We start from the raw sequence: 13,763 nt of genomic DNA on the forward strand, positions 1-13,763 counted from the left end.
CCTTCATTCTTAAGTGAAATGGGAATGAGCAGTAATCACTACGTGTGCTGTTATGCAGAAGAAATAAAGAGGACTTAGCTGGATTTTTTAGACAAAAGGCATAGGAAATTGGCAGTGACAATTACACTGCTGAAGTAGATTTGTGAAAAACATGTAACAAACTGCCTTGGAAATGTTCCTTATGTGGAGCCAGATGAAAACTGAGGTGATCAGATGACGCTGGTCAGAGGAGAGGAAGTCATATTCACAGCAGCTGCAGCTTTACATGTGAGCTGCTGGAAAGAAGCAATACAGGAGAAGATGTAAAGACACGTGTAAGGGTCCCATGTACAGAATTACTTTCTCCATATGTCAGCACAGCTAGAGCATCAGCAAAACTATGTTTAGGCACCTGCCTCTATGCAACAGTGTGCACATAATGACTTAGGGCTGATAGATCTTATGAGAAACCTTCAACCAGATGCAACACAAGCAGAATGCTGCCAAAATTCATTGAAGAATTGACAGTATCTGTATCACCCAAAAGATAGAATAGCATTCACAGTCTTCGTAACAGAGTGTATTCAACTCTGGCGTAAAGTTACTAATTCACATGGAAACATATCCGTGATTGACTAGACTAGAAATTGTTTCAAAGGAGTTCTGGAAAAAATAAAACACCTCTTTAACTAAAGGAGTGCCTGCCACGGAAAGCATTATACATTCCTGGATATCCAGATATCCATACCCTTAGAAATTAAATTACTATTTTTTAAAGTGTTAATTTATAATTCTCAGGTACCAATGCAAACATGTATTAATAATAAAGCAGATCATGCTTTTAGATGCCTTTTACAATATACTTCAGCATCCATCAGTAACACTTTTTTCAAGTTATCATCATATGCGCTTAAATATGAACTCAGATTCAGCATATTATAATCTGTTTAGTTATCTGAATTAGCTGAAAGAAAAAAATTGCATTCTACTTATAAAATTCAGTAGCTGAGCCTGAGCACTGTCAGCAACACAAGCTGGTGCTTCAGTGCTAGAAATAACACATGTAGCACTTGGAAACACGAGTTACTTTTCTTAGTACTGCTGCTTCTAGGCAATTTTTATTTTTCTACTGTTATTTGTTGTTGGCCATCTCAGTTATGGAACAGCTACGTCAAATACAGCAATGACGTCGAAGACAATTTTTTAAAAAATAATTGATGTGTAGGTGCATGGTGGTAACGCAGCTTTCCTTGAAGTGATTTGTATTTTCAAAGTGTGTGTAACTTAAGTGGAAATCATAATGCCTTGGAATTGTTTAGAGAACAGCTTCAGCCCCAGCATGACTTTATACAGCTTTCCAAGGCCAGATATTAATAAGATTTGAGTTTCTGTCAAAGTAAAGGGCTGCATTTTGCCTTACACCTGCCAGAATGCTGCTCTCCTTCCTCCTCCTCCTGCACGGGTGATGACAGGTTTGCATATAAAATACAAAATACATCCATGAACTTGTCTCCAGGTCATAGTCATTCATGGGGTTATGAAGGCTGTTGATTTTCAGACCTGCATCTCCCGACAGAGACAACCTGCTGAGCCAAGGCTGTGTTTGAGCTGGCCGGGCTTGCAGGTCCCCAGGGAAGCTTGCTGGGCTCTGTAACTGGGGTCACATTCTTCCTCCTCTGCAGATGAGAGACGGCTCCATGGACTTGAGTGATCTTGGCCTTCCTTATGCCATGTCTGAAGGGGGCGCGATGGTGCCAGCTGCACCCTCATGACTGCTGGCTAATGACCTGTAACTGGCATGTCTCCAAAACCGAGGTCACATCCTCCCTCACAATCTGCTTTTCTCAAGAGATATTGGTCACTGGCAGTGTTGAGAGTCACGGCAAGCAACTAACACACGACGGGGAAAAAAGGCCTCCGCAGACCTTCCTGAACTGTACTCCACTGAAACTACATTTATCTTTCTTAGTTATTCAATGAATTTTTTTTTGCTTTCTTGTCGATTTGAATGCTCATTCAGGTGAAGTTCTTTCAAAAATAGACCTCTAGAATTTGACCTCTTAAATAGTTAGCCTGAACTAAGTATAATCATGAAGGAAATCAGCCCTTGAGCTGTCTGCCAGTTATAACGCTAGGACTGAGCTGCCAGTGCTAATGTTGCCTCTTTGTTTGTTTCTACCTGTTGCCTGACACTGAGGCACAGGCAGGTTCTCTTAGCAATCCTTGGCAGCGTGATGAGGGCACTACGTAGTAGTTACAATTACAGCTTTGTTTTCTTAATAGGATTTTATGATTAGTGTAGCAAAGAATTTACAATTAGAATGGCACAGGTCTTCTAGAAGCAGAATCAGTGTAGTATGACTTATAAGTAACATAATACAGAAATTTATAACACAAGTTAGCATTTCCAGTCACCAGGACCCTCTGCAAATCGAGTTGGATCTTAATACATGCTTTGCTGTATCAATGTAACAAACATAATCTAGACTTGAAAATGGTGTAAAAGAATACGAGTCAATCCCTCAGTCCTTGGAGGAAGCAGATGATGGTGGAATCATCTCTGGCCACTGAGGGGTCCCAGGTGTCACTGCCCAGCAGCAGTTCTGGTCCAAGTTCCCCCTTGGAGAACCTCCTTGGTTTTACAGACAGTGCTCTGGGTGCTGTTACATTTTCCTGTTCTGGCGTGGGGTCATCAACAACATCGGGTTGGTCGGGTGCCTTGGATCTTCAAGGCTGGCAGGGAAGGAAGTGATCGGCCTAGTGCCCCGGAAACTTGAGGCAAGCAGGCAGGGGAAAAAGAAAATTGTTTGGTTCATCTGCTTGGTGCACAAGATCTTCAAAGCCTGATAAGGAGGAGAGTGCGCTGGTCGGTCCCAGAGAATGGCTGCTTGCCTTATAAAACGGTGTCAGCTACGCTAACCACACTACCGGGGTTCGGCAGCAGGGGGTACCGGTCACAGCCTCGGTACCCGTCACGGGCCCTCAGAATCACTCCTGTTGCCGCATCTGAGGGTCGATTCGAACTTTTTTCGCATGCGTGCTTGCGAACGAATGGCGAATGACACTGAAGTCAGAAGCGCCTGACAGGTCGAGAAGCGCCTCAGCCCCCCGCAGCCCGCCCGCTCCCGGCCCGGCCCCGCCGGTCGCCCTGGGGACGCCGCCGCCCCGCTGCCCGGACGCCTCCACCGGGCCGGGCGTGGGGGGGAACACCGCGGAGCCCCGCCCCCGCTCCCGGTGGTGCCGCCCAGGCTGGCGGCTTGGCGCATGCGCGGGGTCGCGCTGCGCAGTTCACGACGCTGCCGCGTCCCCTCGGCACCTGCGCCGCCGCTCCGCCGCCATGGCCGACCCGCGCTTGAGGCAGATCAAGATCAAGACCGGGGTTGTGAGGCGGTGAGTGCGCGCGGGAGGGGGAGAGCGCCGCCGCTCCCGCCGCGCCGCGCGGGGACTCGGGCGCGCGCCTGGGCCGTTGGGGGCCGTTGGCGGAGGCCGAGGGCGTCCCCGGGAGCGCTGCCGGAGCGCCCGTCGCCCTCAGCAGGGAGAGGGCCCTGCCGCGGCCCCCGGAGGCTCTGACGGGCCCGGCGGAGAAGCCGCCAGCGGGGCTTCGTGCGCTGCCGGCCGCGCCTGCTGCGGGGCCGGGAGTTGAGGCGGTGTTGTTGTGCTGGGCGGGGCGGCCGGGTGTGCCGGAGGGGCAGCCCCGGCACAAGTTCTGGCATGGCTGCCGGCTTGTTCCTCTCGCGCACTGTCGTCGTCAGGAACACGCCTTTCTTTCCGAGACGACAATACAACCGGGATTTTGTTCTGTTTCGTTAGCGATTTGGGGAGCCAAGGGGAGTCTCGCTGCCTCGGCAGGGTACAGGGCAGTCTCGCCAGATACCTCGCCGAGGCATTAAGTCTTAACCTGTTTTACCAAAACAACTGTTGAATGGGTTATTTCAGACTCGAAAGTTTGCCAAACCGATGGAAAAGTCGTCACCTGAGTTTCGATTTTGCCTAGTTTTAACACAGTCCTAATTTTTAAGAAAAGTTGCAGTTTATTTGTCTGAATCTCTCTTATTACGACTGTAAACATAAGTCTTTAATGTTAAATATTTGGTCATAGTGGGGTTTATTAACGCTGCACCCTCCAGAGACTCTGCTGGCTCAGACCGAGACAGGAATTAGTATATGTGCCAGATCAGGACATTAAATAGTCCAGTTTCATGCAATCAGCTTTGTATTATGACTTGTCTAATTTTAGGCCTTTTGGTTTGGGTCCCTTTCATGACCTGTGTTCTGGTTGCTGGCTTTGCTGGACATTGTAAACGTCCTCTGTGCATTTTTAAGTGGATCGTATCTTGTGCTGGTTTTTATAGACAAACTATTGAGGTCTGTGGAAACTAGAATTACTTAACAATTTTTCAGTCTGCGTATTCTTTTTCTTAGCTAGAAGTAGAACTTATTTGTCTAGAGACTTTTGGGAAAGCTGTTGTATCTAATAGAACAGAATTTCACTTTTGTAGAATTTGTAATTTCTAGAAGTTTCACTACTGGCTTACTGCTGCTGTTTGATAGTTTTTCTGAGAGAGCCATGTGGTAATACTGAAAGGCATTTGAGGTGAGCGTTGCTGAAGGATAAATCATCACAAAAGTTACCTGAACAAGCTTTTTACTCATGTTTGTAGATTGGGAAACAGTGAGGGGCAAGTCTTTACTAGGCAACGAACAATTGTGTGGAGACCCCCACAGAGCTGGCGCAGGCCTGCGTGTTCACGTGGTGAGCGCTGTACCATGTGGCTGTGTCCCCCTAGACCTTGAGGTTGCCTAATGGTGCCAGCGTGGTTATGCACATAACTGCATGTGGAGCTAGCTCAGCTGTCTGTATGCCACTGTCTCTTGTTCTTCCAGCTCTGGGATTAGCTTGCAAGTTCTTTCGCTCTGTTTCTCTGCTTCTGCAGTTTAAGTGAGTCTGAGGGAGCTGAGAAGAAGAGATAAAAAATTTAGTAGTGTTGGTTGCCGTGTGTGAGCAATTTCTTTACTGCTTAGTGTGACTCCTGTTTGTTCACTTGATTTATGTAAATCTATGGATGCTGGTTTTGATTTTGGTACAAGCTCGTTCCATCCAAATTACAGAGTAGGTTGCTTAAATTCCCACTGGATATTAGCGCAGTTACAATGATACTAACACAGTTTAGTTTATATGCAGTCAAAATTAACATACACAAAGTTTCTAATGTTTCTGCTTTGTTTCTAATAGCACCCTTTCCTTGACTTACACTCACGTTTTTGCTGGCCCTTTGGGTCTTAAGGCCACTGGCTAAATTTGGTAGTGGGAAGAGGACAAATTCGAGCAAGTCATCACCATCCCAGATCCTGTGTTGAGAGAAGCATATGATGTTGATTGTTTTGTCTTTCTCAGAGTCTGCACTGAGAAATGCATATGAAATATTTCACGTCTTAGTTTTTCTTCCTTGTTTTGCACTCCACATTTTATCTGAATTTACTGCATATGGTGTGGTTTACATGTGTTGGATAGTTTTTTTTCTGTATTATCCTAAAATTGGTTTCAGCCATCGCTCAGGGTTGTATTCCTTTGACCACTATTTGACTGTTGGTGAGTTGCTTACAGTGTGGGAGCATTTCAGCATCTTCCTATGCCTGTGTTTTTAAGGGCTCTGCTGTCGTCCCGTGTTCCTGCTCTCATCAGATTTGATCTTTTATGCCACTTTTTTATTGTAAGTCAGAGATAGCTCATTTTTGTTAGTAACAAAAATCAATACAATAGTGTTATACCATGTGATTGTACAAAGCTGAGCAAAAATTAAAACAAAGCAGGTAATTGTCACCTAGTCATAACAGTAAGTCCAGGCAAAGTCTGAGTATTCCTGAGGCCTGTTTTGTGAGCCTAATACAAATCCAGTGGCCCCTTAAAAACAATGCTTAATAAGTTACAGTATGTTTCAGGGGTACTGTATAGGTGGGCATTCCGCGGAGCTGAAACAATTGCTGCTTGTGATAGGAGAAGACTTGGTGTTGGTCCGTGATGATTCAAGCGAATCTAAATCTGAGGGACTGTGTTACAGAGCAAAGGACTTAGGTGGCCACCCATCTGTATATTTCAGGGAGCTGATCTGCTGAAAAATAACCAGGACTAAAAAAAAGTTATTTTCAAGGATGAGGCCTGCCTGGACCAGCTCACCACACAACTGTACACGTTTCAGGGCTACTACAAAGAAAGGGGTGAAAACATTTGGGAAAATGATACAAATGCAGTCAACAGGATTCAGATTTGCTTTTGGAGAATGACTGTGAAGAAGCAAGTAAACCTAGCTTGTGTTTGTTGCGTGGTAACAATATGCGCATCTACAGTTACTCTGCAGCAGCTGACATACTGTAAGTGAAGGTAACTTTAAAAAAACAAAGAGAACAGGAATATTGCCTTATACTCCCCGTGGGGGAGATGATGCAGCAGCAGTTCCCACTTCTGTGAGGGTTGCACGCAGATACAAGAGGAGGTATGACTCTGTCCTAGTCTACCCTTCCTTCTCCAACTAGAAGCCTAATTAGGGACTCTCTACTACAGTGGGCGTGCACGTGACTTGAGCTGACTTAGGAACATTAACATTGTCCTCTTATTTTGGACTAGAACAACTATATAGGTATTTATTCCTGGTATGTGAGAAGACTCATGTAGAGGCTTATTAAACATGCCATGAAGTGATGACTTAACACTTCAATTAATTTTCCTTATTTTTTTCCTGCATTTACAGTTTAGAAAAGTACATTGAATTTAGCCTGTAATACTGATTTTTCAAGCAAGTTCAAAGCTTAGGCTATAAGAGTATATAAAAAAAATGTAAGGGTCAAGGATCATTAGGATGTATTGAACTTTTTCAGCTTTTTTTTTTTTTTTTTTGATCATCTGCTGTAGCACATTCTTTTCTCTCCTTAGTTACCTAACTCACTTTTTTTTAAAAAAAAACTAAGAACAAAGCAGCTTTCTGCTTTGGGATTTCTTTTAGCTGTATATCATAAATTCTTTGTGTACTCCTGTCAAAGGACTATATGGTAGGTCATGGGTTCCTTACTTGCCTTCATGCTTCTTACATTGCTACGTATCAGTGAAAGAAATTTAAAGTAGGATTAGGGAAAACCTTTTGCATTTCTGACAAATCTGATAGCCAGGCTCTTGGCGATTCCATACTTTCATTAGCTTGTCATTCAAAAAAGTAGATTTCATGAGCGTGAATAATAATGTTTGCTGTATTTGCGGCTTATGTCCTAACAAGCAATATTTCTAGTTTAATCACTTCAAAGTAGTCTTACTCTCAGTAAACCCAAACTTGGACAACCTGCTGGATAGTGAGGAAATTGATTAGAACAAAAAACCTTTTAAAAATATCTTATTCTCATTTCAGATTGGCAATGATTTTAAAAACTACTGCAAACAAAGTAAGTTGGGTCATGTGAAAATAGCACTGACATTTGCCCATAGTTTCCATCTGATTAAGTGGAAGTGACACCAGTAGATTAGAATGAGACTAAGACAATTCACATTGCAATTGTGTTAGCTTAACTTTAACAATCTTTTAACACTCTTGTTTAAATGTGGCTGACATACCATAATTACAAATCTACAAGCCTTGATTATAGAATTTTACATCATGAACCTATGGGGAAAGTGTATTGATTTTTGTTAAGCAGCTCTTTTTAAAACCACCTTTCTAAAACTATGGAATCTTCCCAAGATTGTTCTTTTGCCTGTCACACTGGTGTTGATACTGTTTTTTCTCTTTATAAAATATCATCATATTGCCAAGCAATTTACACTGATTATTTTTTTCTCCAAGCACAGAAAGTTCTGCAAGTTGCACAAAACTCTTTTGTCTATTTTTAGAAACAAATTTAAACAGTTCTTTTAAATTTAATTATTTTACTGGTGAGTTCAGGATATATTTTTTGCAAGTGAAGTATGAAGTATTGCAGAGAATGGAGATGCTCCTTTTGCTATATGTTGACTCTGTGGCTAATTCAAGCACAAAACTAGTTCATTTTCTTAGTTACTGAATAAATTTGCTATTTATGGTACAAATCACAAATTTTCTCTATCTTCTGTCCATGATATGAATTATGGTTACTCTTGCTTGTTTCCCATTAGCCATAGGCAATAGCTCTGATTCTTTTCATCAGTATATTAATAAGAAACTCATGTCTGCTTTATTCTCATTATAATTAGAAGATTGTATGCAACAACTGCTTATTAGCTCAATTAATGGGAAGGGCTGGGATGTCTTATGTTACACAGGTATTGAGGAATGATCTGCAGAGCTGCTCAGCTATACCAAGTCAGCATGATAAAGCGATTTAATGTGTGTACACTGCACATCCAAGATCTCAGGGATTCAGGAGGGTGAATATATTGCATGCACTGCTGGATACAAGCTGGCTCTATCCAAATGAAATAACCCATCTCAGAGTGCAGCAGCATTGTGCGTCTGTTGTCTAAGGTTATCACCAGCTCCATCCTGGAGTCTTAAACTTAGGTTCAGTGCTAGCTGAATGTGGCTGTTGTTGTGGTCCAGAGCTACTTAGATACCAGGAGCACTCCAGAAGGTACTTAAGGTGTATTTGGATCAGATACAGAAAGTTCCGAGTTGGCCTTGCATTTGAAGGCCACTTCAGTCTTTATACTTAGTCTCTGTCCCATGTTAAAAACTGCTTGATGTGAACTGGCTGAGAAAAGAGCACACTTGTATTTACATAGTGCTGTCTGAGTTAACGTCTGTGGCTATGTAGTCACCAACCCAGATAATTAGTTGAAGGGTAATTGCAAGTTTACTCTCCAGAAACAAAACTACTTGTTTGAAGGGTTTCCTGTTTCTCTCTGTTTTCCAATGCATGCTTGCTTTTAAACTTCAGGAACACCAAACAGCACTCACACATACCTTAAAAAGCTGTGAGAGGAGCACAGTCATTGCTGGGAAAATTGCATAGTGTGTTGCTGTTTTGTTCTTTTCTAAATGCTGTTGATTGTTTTACGTTTTTAGGAGGCCTAAACACTGGTTCTTTTTGAGAACTGTCTCACAAATTTGAATTAGTAATAGTCAGATCTTTAGAAGATTGCCTCCTTTGCATTCCTTCCTCCATCCCATTACCTCTTCTAAAAAGAAAGCAAGACCTTTAGTGAAAGGCATGATTCTGACATGTCATGATTCTGGCATGTTGGGATTTTTGTGTTTACGATCGTCTTCTGCCCCCTGAGGCAAAACTGGCTTACGCATGTCTATGTTGACCATAGTAATCTGTTGATGTCATCATTTTAATTGGCAAAACTATGTTGCGCACCAGGTTTATCACTATAGGTGTAGGTAGTGATTAGATATTAAGGGGTATGGAATTTTTTTTTTTTTTAGGCACTAACATATGCAAAACTGTGACTTTTCAACCTTAAATTCTTTAAGCAGTCTTTCAAAAGTTTGGAAATACAGTAGTTACAGTTGCTTGGCAACTTTAGTTTGGTTCCATTAGACTTACATGTAGTACTGGTGTCTTGGTTTTGGTTGTACATACTCTTTTCATGGCATTCTTATTCATGGCATGGAGCCACGTATTCACCTACGCAGATGAAACAGTTACAAATAATCATTTTGTACTGAATTAGAATGTGGATCTATGGGAAAACTAAAAAATTATATTAATTTATGATAGTGCTTTGTATACAGAAGATGAGTTACAACTGCACTAACAACCATAACTCATCCGGGCTTAATTTTGAGTTAAGTATTATTAAATTATATGAATCATATATGTGGAAATCTCATTCAGGATCAGGAGGTCCATCATATTTTCTTTAAACTGTGTTAAGTCTCTTTCCTGATGCATTGTGAATTGCCTACACACATAATATGATTATAGTTCTATTTAATTTTGCATATTACTGTAACACTTCCAGTTGATCATCTCCAGTTGGGGTGAGGGGGTAATGACAGGAGGAAGTAAATTTTGTGCCTTTTCTCCAAAACAAAGGTCTTGACTGAAGATGATGACTGGACTATAGAAGGGAAAATGGAGATCTGTGGTAACACCAATTGTTGCCACAACAGAGGCCCTGTTTCTTGTCCTTACTTCTCCAGAAGTGAAATTCTGGGGCTCCTCAGCTTCTACAGCTTTCAACTTCTGTCCCATTCCATTTCACGCCATTCTCTCCCAGAATTTTTTCTGCTCCAGAGCCACTTCAGAGTGGGCTAAAAAAACTTTTCACTTTTTTCCAGCTCTTGTCTTCAGCCCATCAGAAATGCTCTTTCAGCTCTCTTGATGGAATAGCACTTCTCTTCTTTATGCCCAACCATCTAAGTTGCTTCTTGCAATACCTCAGCAAAATCTTGATTCCCAGCCGGAATCTTCTGCTTTTTGAGTAGTACACAACTTGAGCTTTCATCCTGGTTTCGTCTATTGGATTCTTCCGTTTCTCTGCCCCCTCCAAGCTCCTGCTGGCATTCAGGAATGCCCTAGCCAGGCAGACTTTCTCAGCAGGGTAAAAAGGGGAACTTCAGTTGTTGGTATGGCAAGGATTTAGAAAAAATCTGTAGGAATGTGTTGCAAGAGCAGGGAAACAACTGTGTTGGAGGCAAGGACCGAATGTGAAGCCCTGGAGATTCAGAGAAATCTCTAGTAACAGAGATGCTGTAAAAATGTTAAAACCAAGTAATTTTTAACTTGAAATAATTTTCTGACTTCAAAAAAACCCAACGACCCTGTAACTGATTTTTATAGTCTTCACAGTAGTAATCTCTGACAAAAACCAAGCTTGCAAAGTTAACGTGAAATGTCATGATAACTCAATTCTGTAAGCTGTAGATGCAGAGGGGCTTAAAAATTATGTGTATCCTTGTCTATGGTTACATCGTGACTCTTAAAAGAGGAAGTTTATGATGATTTTGTTCACTATCAAGAAAGTGAACGCGTAAACTTGAGATCCTGTCCAAATTAGTCACTCATGGCTAAGAAAACATGCCAGTTTGTGTTAACTGTGGCAAGTATTGTATTTCTTTCCTGCTTTCTTCATGTTCCTTCCTGGACTTTTCCTTTTAGGCTCCAGTCTGTAATGCATCTCTGCTTATGTTGCCTTAGTGAACTCAAGAATGTGCATAAATGTGCAGATTTGGGACCTGATATTTTAAGCCCTGCAGGTGGTGATTAGCACAGTGCCAGTGTTACTGCAGTTGTTGAATTACTTGCGCTAAAATTGTGCATAGTGTTAATACATGGAATTTAAGCTGTACCCTGTACAGTTACACTTCTATATGAATTTTTAAGTTTGAACTAAGTCGGCAGAGGTATTTCATTATCTAGTCAGTACATGCTGTCAGCTTTGGGTTTTCTGTGTGCTTAGGCTGAATCCGTGGCATATTAGCATATACTATGGTTAACAGTAGCATTAATTTTGAAGAGAGGCATGTCCTTTCAATAGCAAAATTGAGAAATTCCAGCCAGGGAGGTGTTTCTTGTGTTGATTTTTCTAAGGCTGGAGAGCAGTCTTTATTTGGTGGCTTAAGCACATAGGTGTCATTCTAGCTCATGCAGAACCTGATTTGTTGGCAATTGCTGGAGATTGGGGGAAACAAGAAGAGTAGTAGTGTGTGCTTGTGCTGTCCTTATACCATTTTATCATTTTTATTCTAGGCATCCTCCAGTAGTTGCTGTCTGTGACAGTGGCTCAGGAAGATGGAATTTTTGACTGCCTAGTACAGAGGATCTTAATTTCATTATGCATTCAGAAAATTCATGTTGTGCATACTTTTTTCATCTGTCAGCCTTCAGATAAACTGTGTGCCCTTCCTGTGATCAGAGAGGTAGATCTGCTTGCTACTGCTAATGATGCAGCTACAGGAGATGACACTAGTGTTGATGTATAAAAAGACCAGAGTAGGAACAAATGTAACTTTGGGGAGTGAGAAAGAAGGGGTATTTGGGGTTCTTTCAGCAGCTGCCAGAAGTTACAACAGTCTAAACCACTTGAAGCTCTGCACCCTAAACAGAATAGGAGTGATGTCCCTTCAGAAATCAAAGCCATGCTAAATTCAAAGGTCTCATTTCCCTCTCCTCCTCTCTGGTTCTCTGGTCTCTGATACTAGTCAAACCTTTTGCTGAGCTCACTCAATTTGCTTAACCCAGGAGAAAAACTCAGCGCTTTTTTTTTTTTTCCTTGTGTTAATTTCTTGCTGTTTTGGTGAACTGAATTGCCTCAGGCAGAGAGCATCTGAGCATTAGTGCTGGCAGAGATGTATGCTGGGATTGGCGGGGAGAGGACCTTTGTTCAGCAGTGGTCAGCTTTTTGACTGTCTTGAACCATCTTGTGTTACTTTGCTTTTCAGCTTAGGGAGCTGAAGCGGGGCAGAGAAAGTGAGCAGAAGATAGATAAGGAAGTAAATCATAATGGTATGGAAAAGGTAGTTAAGGAACTACTTGGTTTTCCTTCTACCTTAAGATTCTCTCAAGCCCTTTGAGCTCCTCTGGGTTTAGTCTGTAGCTTTAAAGTAATAAAACTGTGTTTTTTGCACAGAACACACAAATTGTGAAATTGATTAAGTGATGTGGAAGTCAAACATGTAAAGGATTTTAAAAGGGCAGCAGCCACAGCCAGGAGCTGACCTATTGTCTATTAAACATCAATGGTTTAGTTCTGTTCCTCAGTGTTAAAAACTCCTTAACTTGATTTCTAGAGGCAGGTATACCACAGGAAATGTCACTTTAGACTTCACTTGTTTCTTTATACCCTTTCCCTAGTAGTTAACCACTGCCTGGCGCTGGAGACAAGGTCCAGAATAACTGGATCTTATACTTCTACTTTTTAATTTTGAAAGCCTGAGAGAAGCTAGTAAAATACTATTGTTTTGTTTGGGTTATTTTTTTCCCTAAGGGTGTAGACTTATGCTTCAGTGTCCATGAAACATATCTGAAGAAAACAAGCTTGTTTTCAGTAGATTTAAACCATGTATGTCAGAGTCTTCACTTCCCTTGAACATTTATGTGGAGTTCTGAAGGCTGAAAAGAGCTATTATAAATGGAGACTTGAAATATGAGAATAAGCTGTTATTAGTTGTATGCAGTTGTCAGTTTTTACTTATTTAACTTTGGGTGTCCAAGGAGAGGAACGACCTGAGAATTTTTGGTCCGTAGATTTGTTTTAAAAGGGGAGAAGGAAAGGAAAATGTCAATAACTAGTTGGTACCTTAATTATGTACCAGATGCCTCAAATCAAAAGCTCTCATGTACTTCTTGATAGTCCGTGGAACTGTAACACTTGCTAGAAAGCAGAATGGGATGTGGGAACTGTAACAAAATACATTAAAAAATGAAACTTCCTTAAAGATTTTGCATTTCTTTAACATCTGACTCAACTGCAAAACGTATTACACCATTATTTTAGATTGTGGCTTTGTTCTGATTTTTAAGTAAGTTAATCTTTATAGCAATTTTGTTAATTTTATAAAAATCATTACTATCGTAAAATTTGAGACCTTATCTTGAAACTCTATGATAAAGATTGAAGCATGAAGAAAAAACTTTATGGCTAAAGGGCATGCTGAATGCATGTAGAGAATAAAAAGAACAGATCCATATTGACTTTGAATGTTTGGATCTTTGTAGGCTTCTTGAGCACACGTGGACTCGAGAACATTTCTCTTATCTATTTCTCAAAGACTTTTCCACATCTTGTAGGTGGTGTAAGAAAATACTTACTGCTTTCAGAACAGAGCAACCTTACAGGTATATTTTATGTTATAAAACTATGGGCAGCAGTTTGC

At 41.4% G+C, this 13,763-nt stretch overlaps 1 protein-coding gene across 2 annotated transcripts in view; it reads left to right on the forward strand.

Moving 5' to 3' along the window:
* Positions 1 to 3,271: 3,271 nt before the first annotated feature.
* The window catches only part of TBCA (tubulin folding cofactor A), a 31,140-nt gene continuing 20,648 nt past the window's right edge, over positions 3,272 to 13,763 (forward strand). The window contains exon 1 of one of the 2 annotated variants that reach the window (XM_086629408.1): positions 3,272 to 3,369. Coding sequence is in view for 1 of the 2 variants with exons in the window: in XM_086629407.1 (XP_086485533.1) it covers positions 3,317 to 3,369 (53 nt within the window). In the remaining variant the exon portion in view is untranslated. The remainder of the gene's footprint in view (positions 3,370 to 13,763) is intronic. The other variant, XM_086629407.1, reaches the window with a different exon arrangement.

Source organism: Tauraco erythrolophus, chromosome Z (assembly GCF_009769465.1).
Source record: "Tauraco erythrolophus isolate bTauEry1 chromosome Z, bTauEry1.pri, whole genome shotgun sequence".
NCBI lineage: Eukaryota > Metazoa > Chordata > Aves > Musophagiformes > Musophagidae > Tauraco > Tauraco erythrolophus.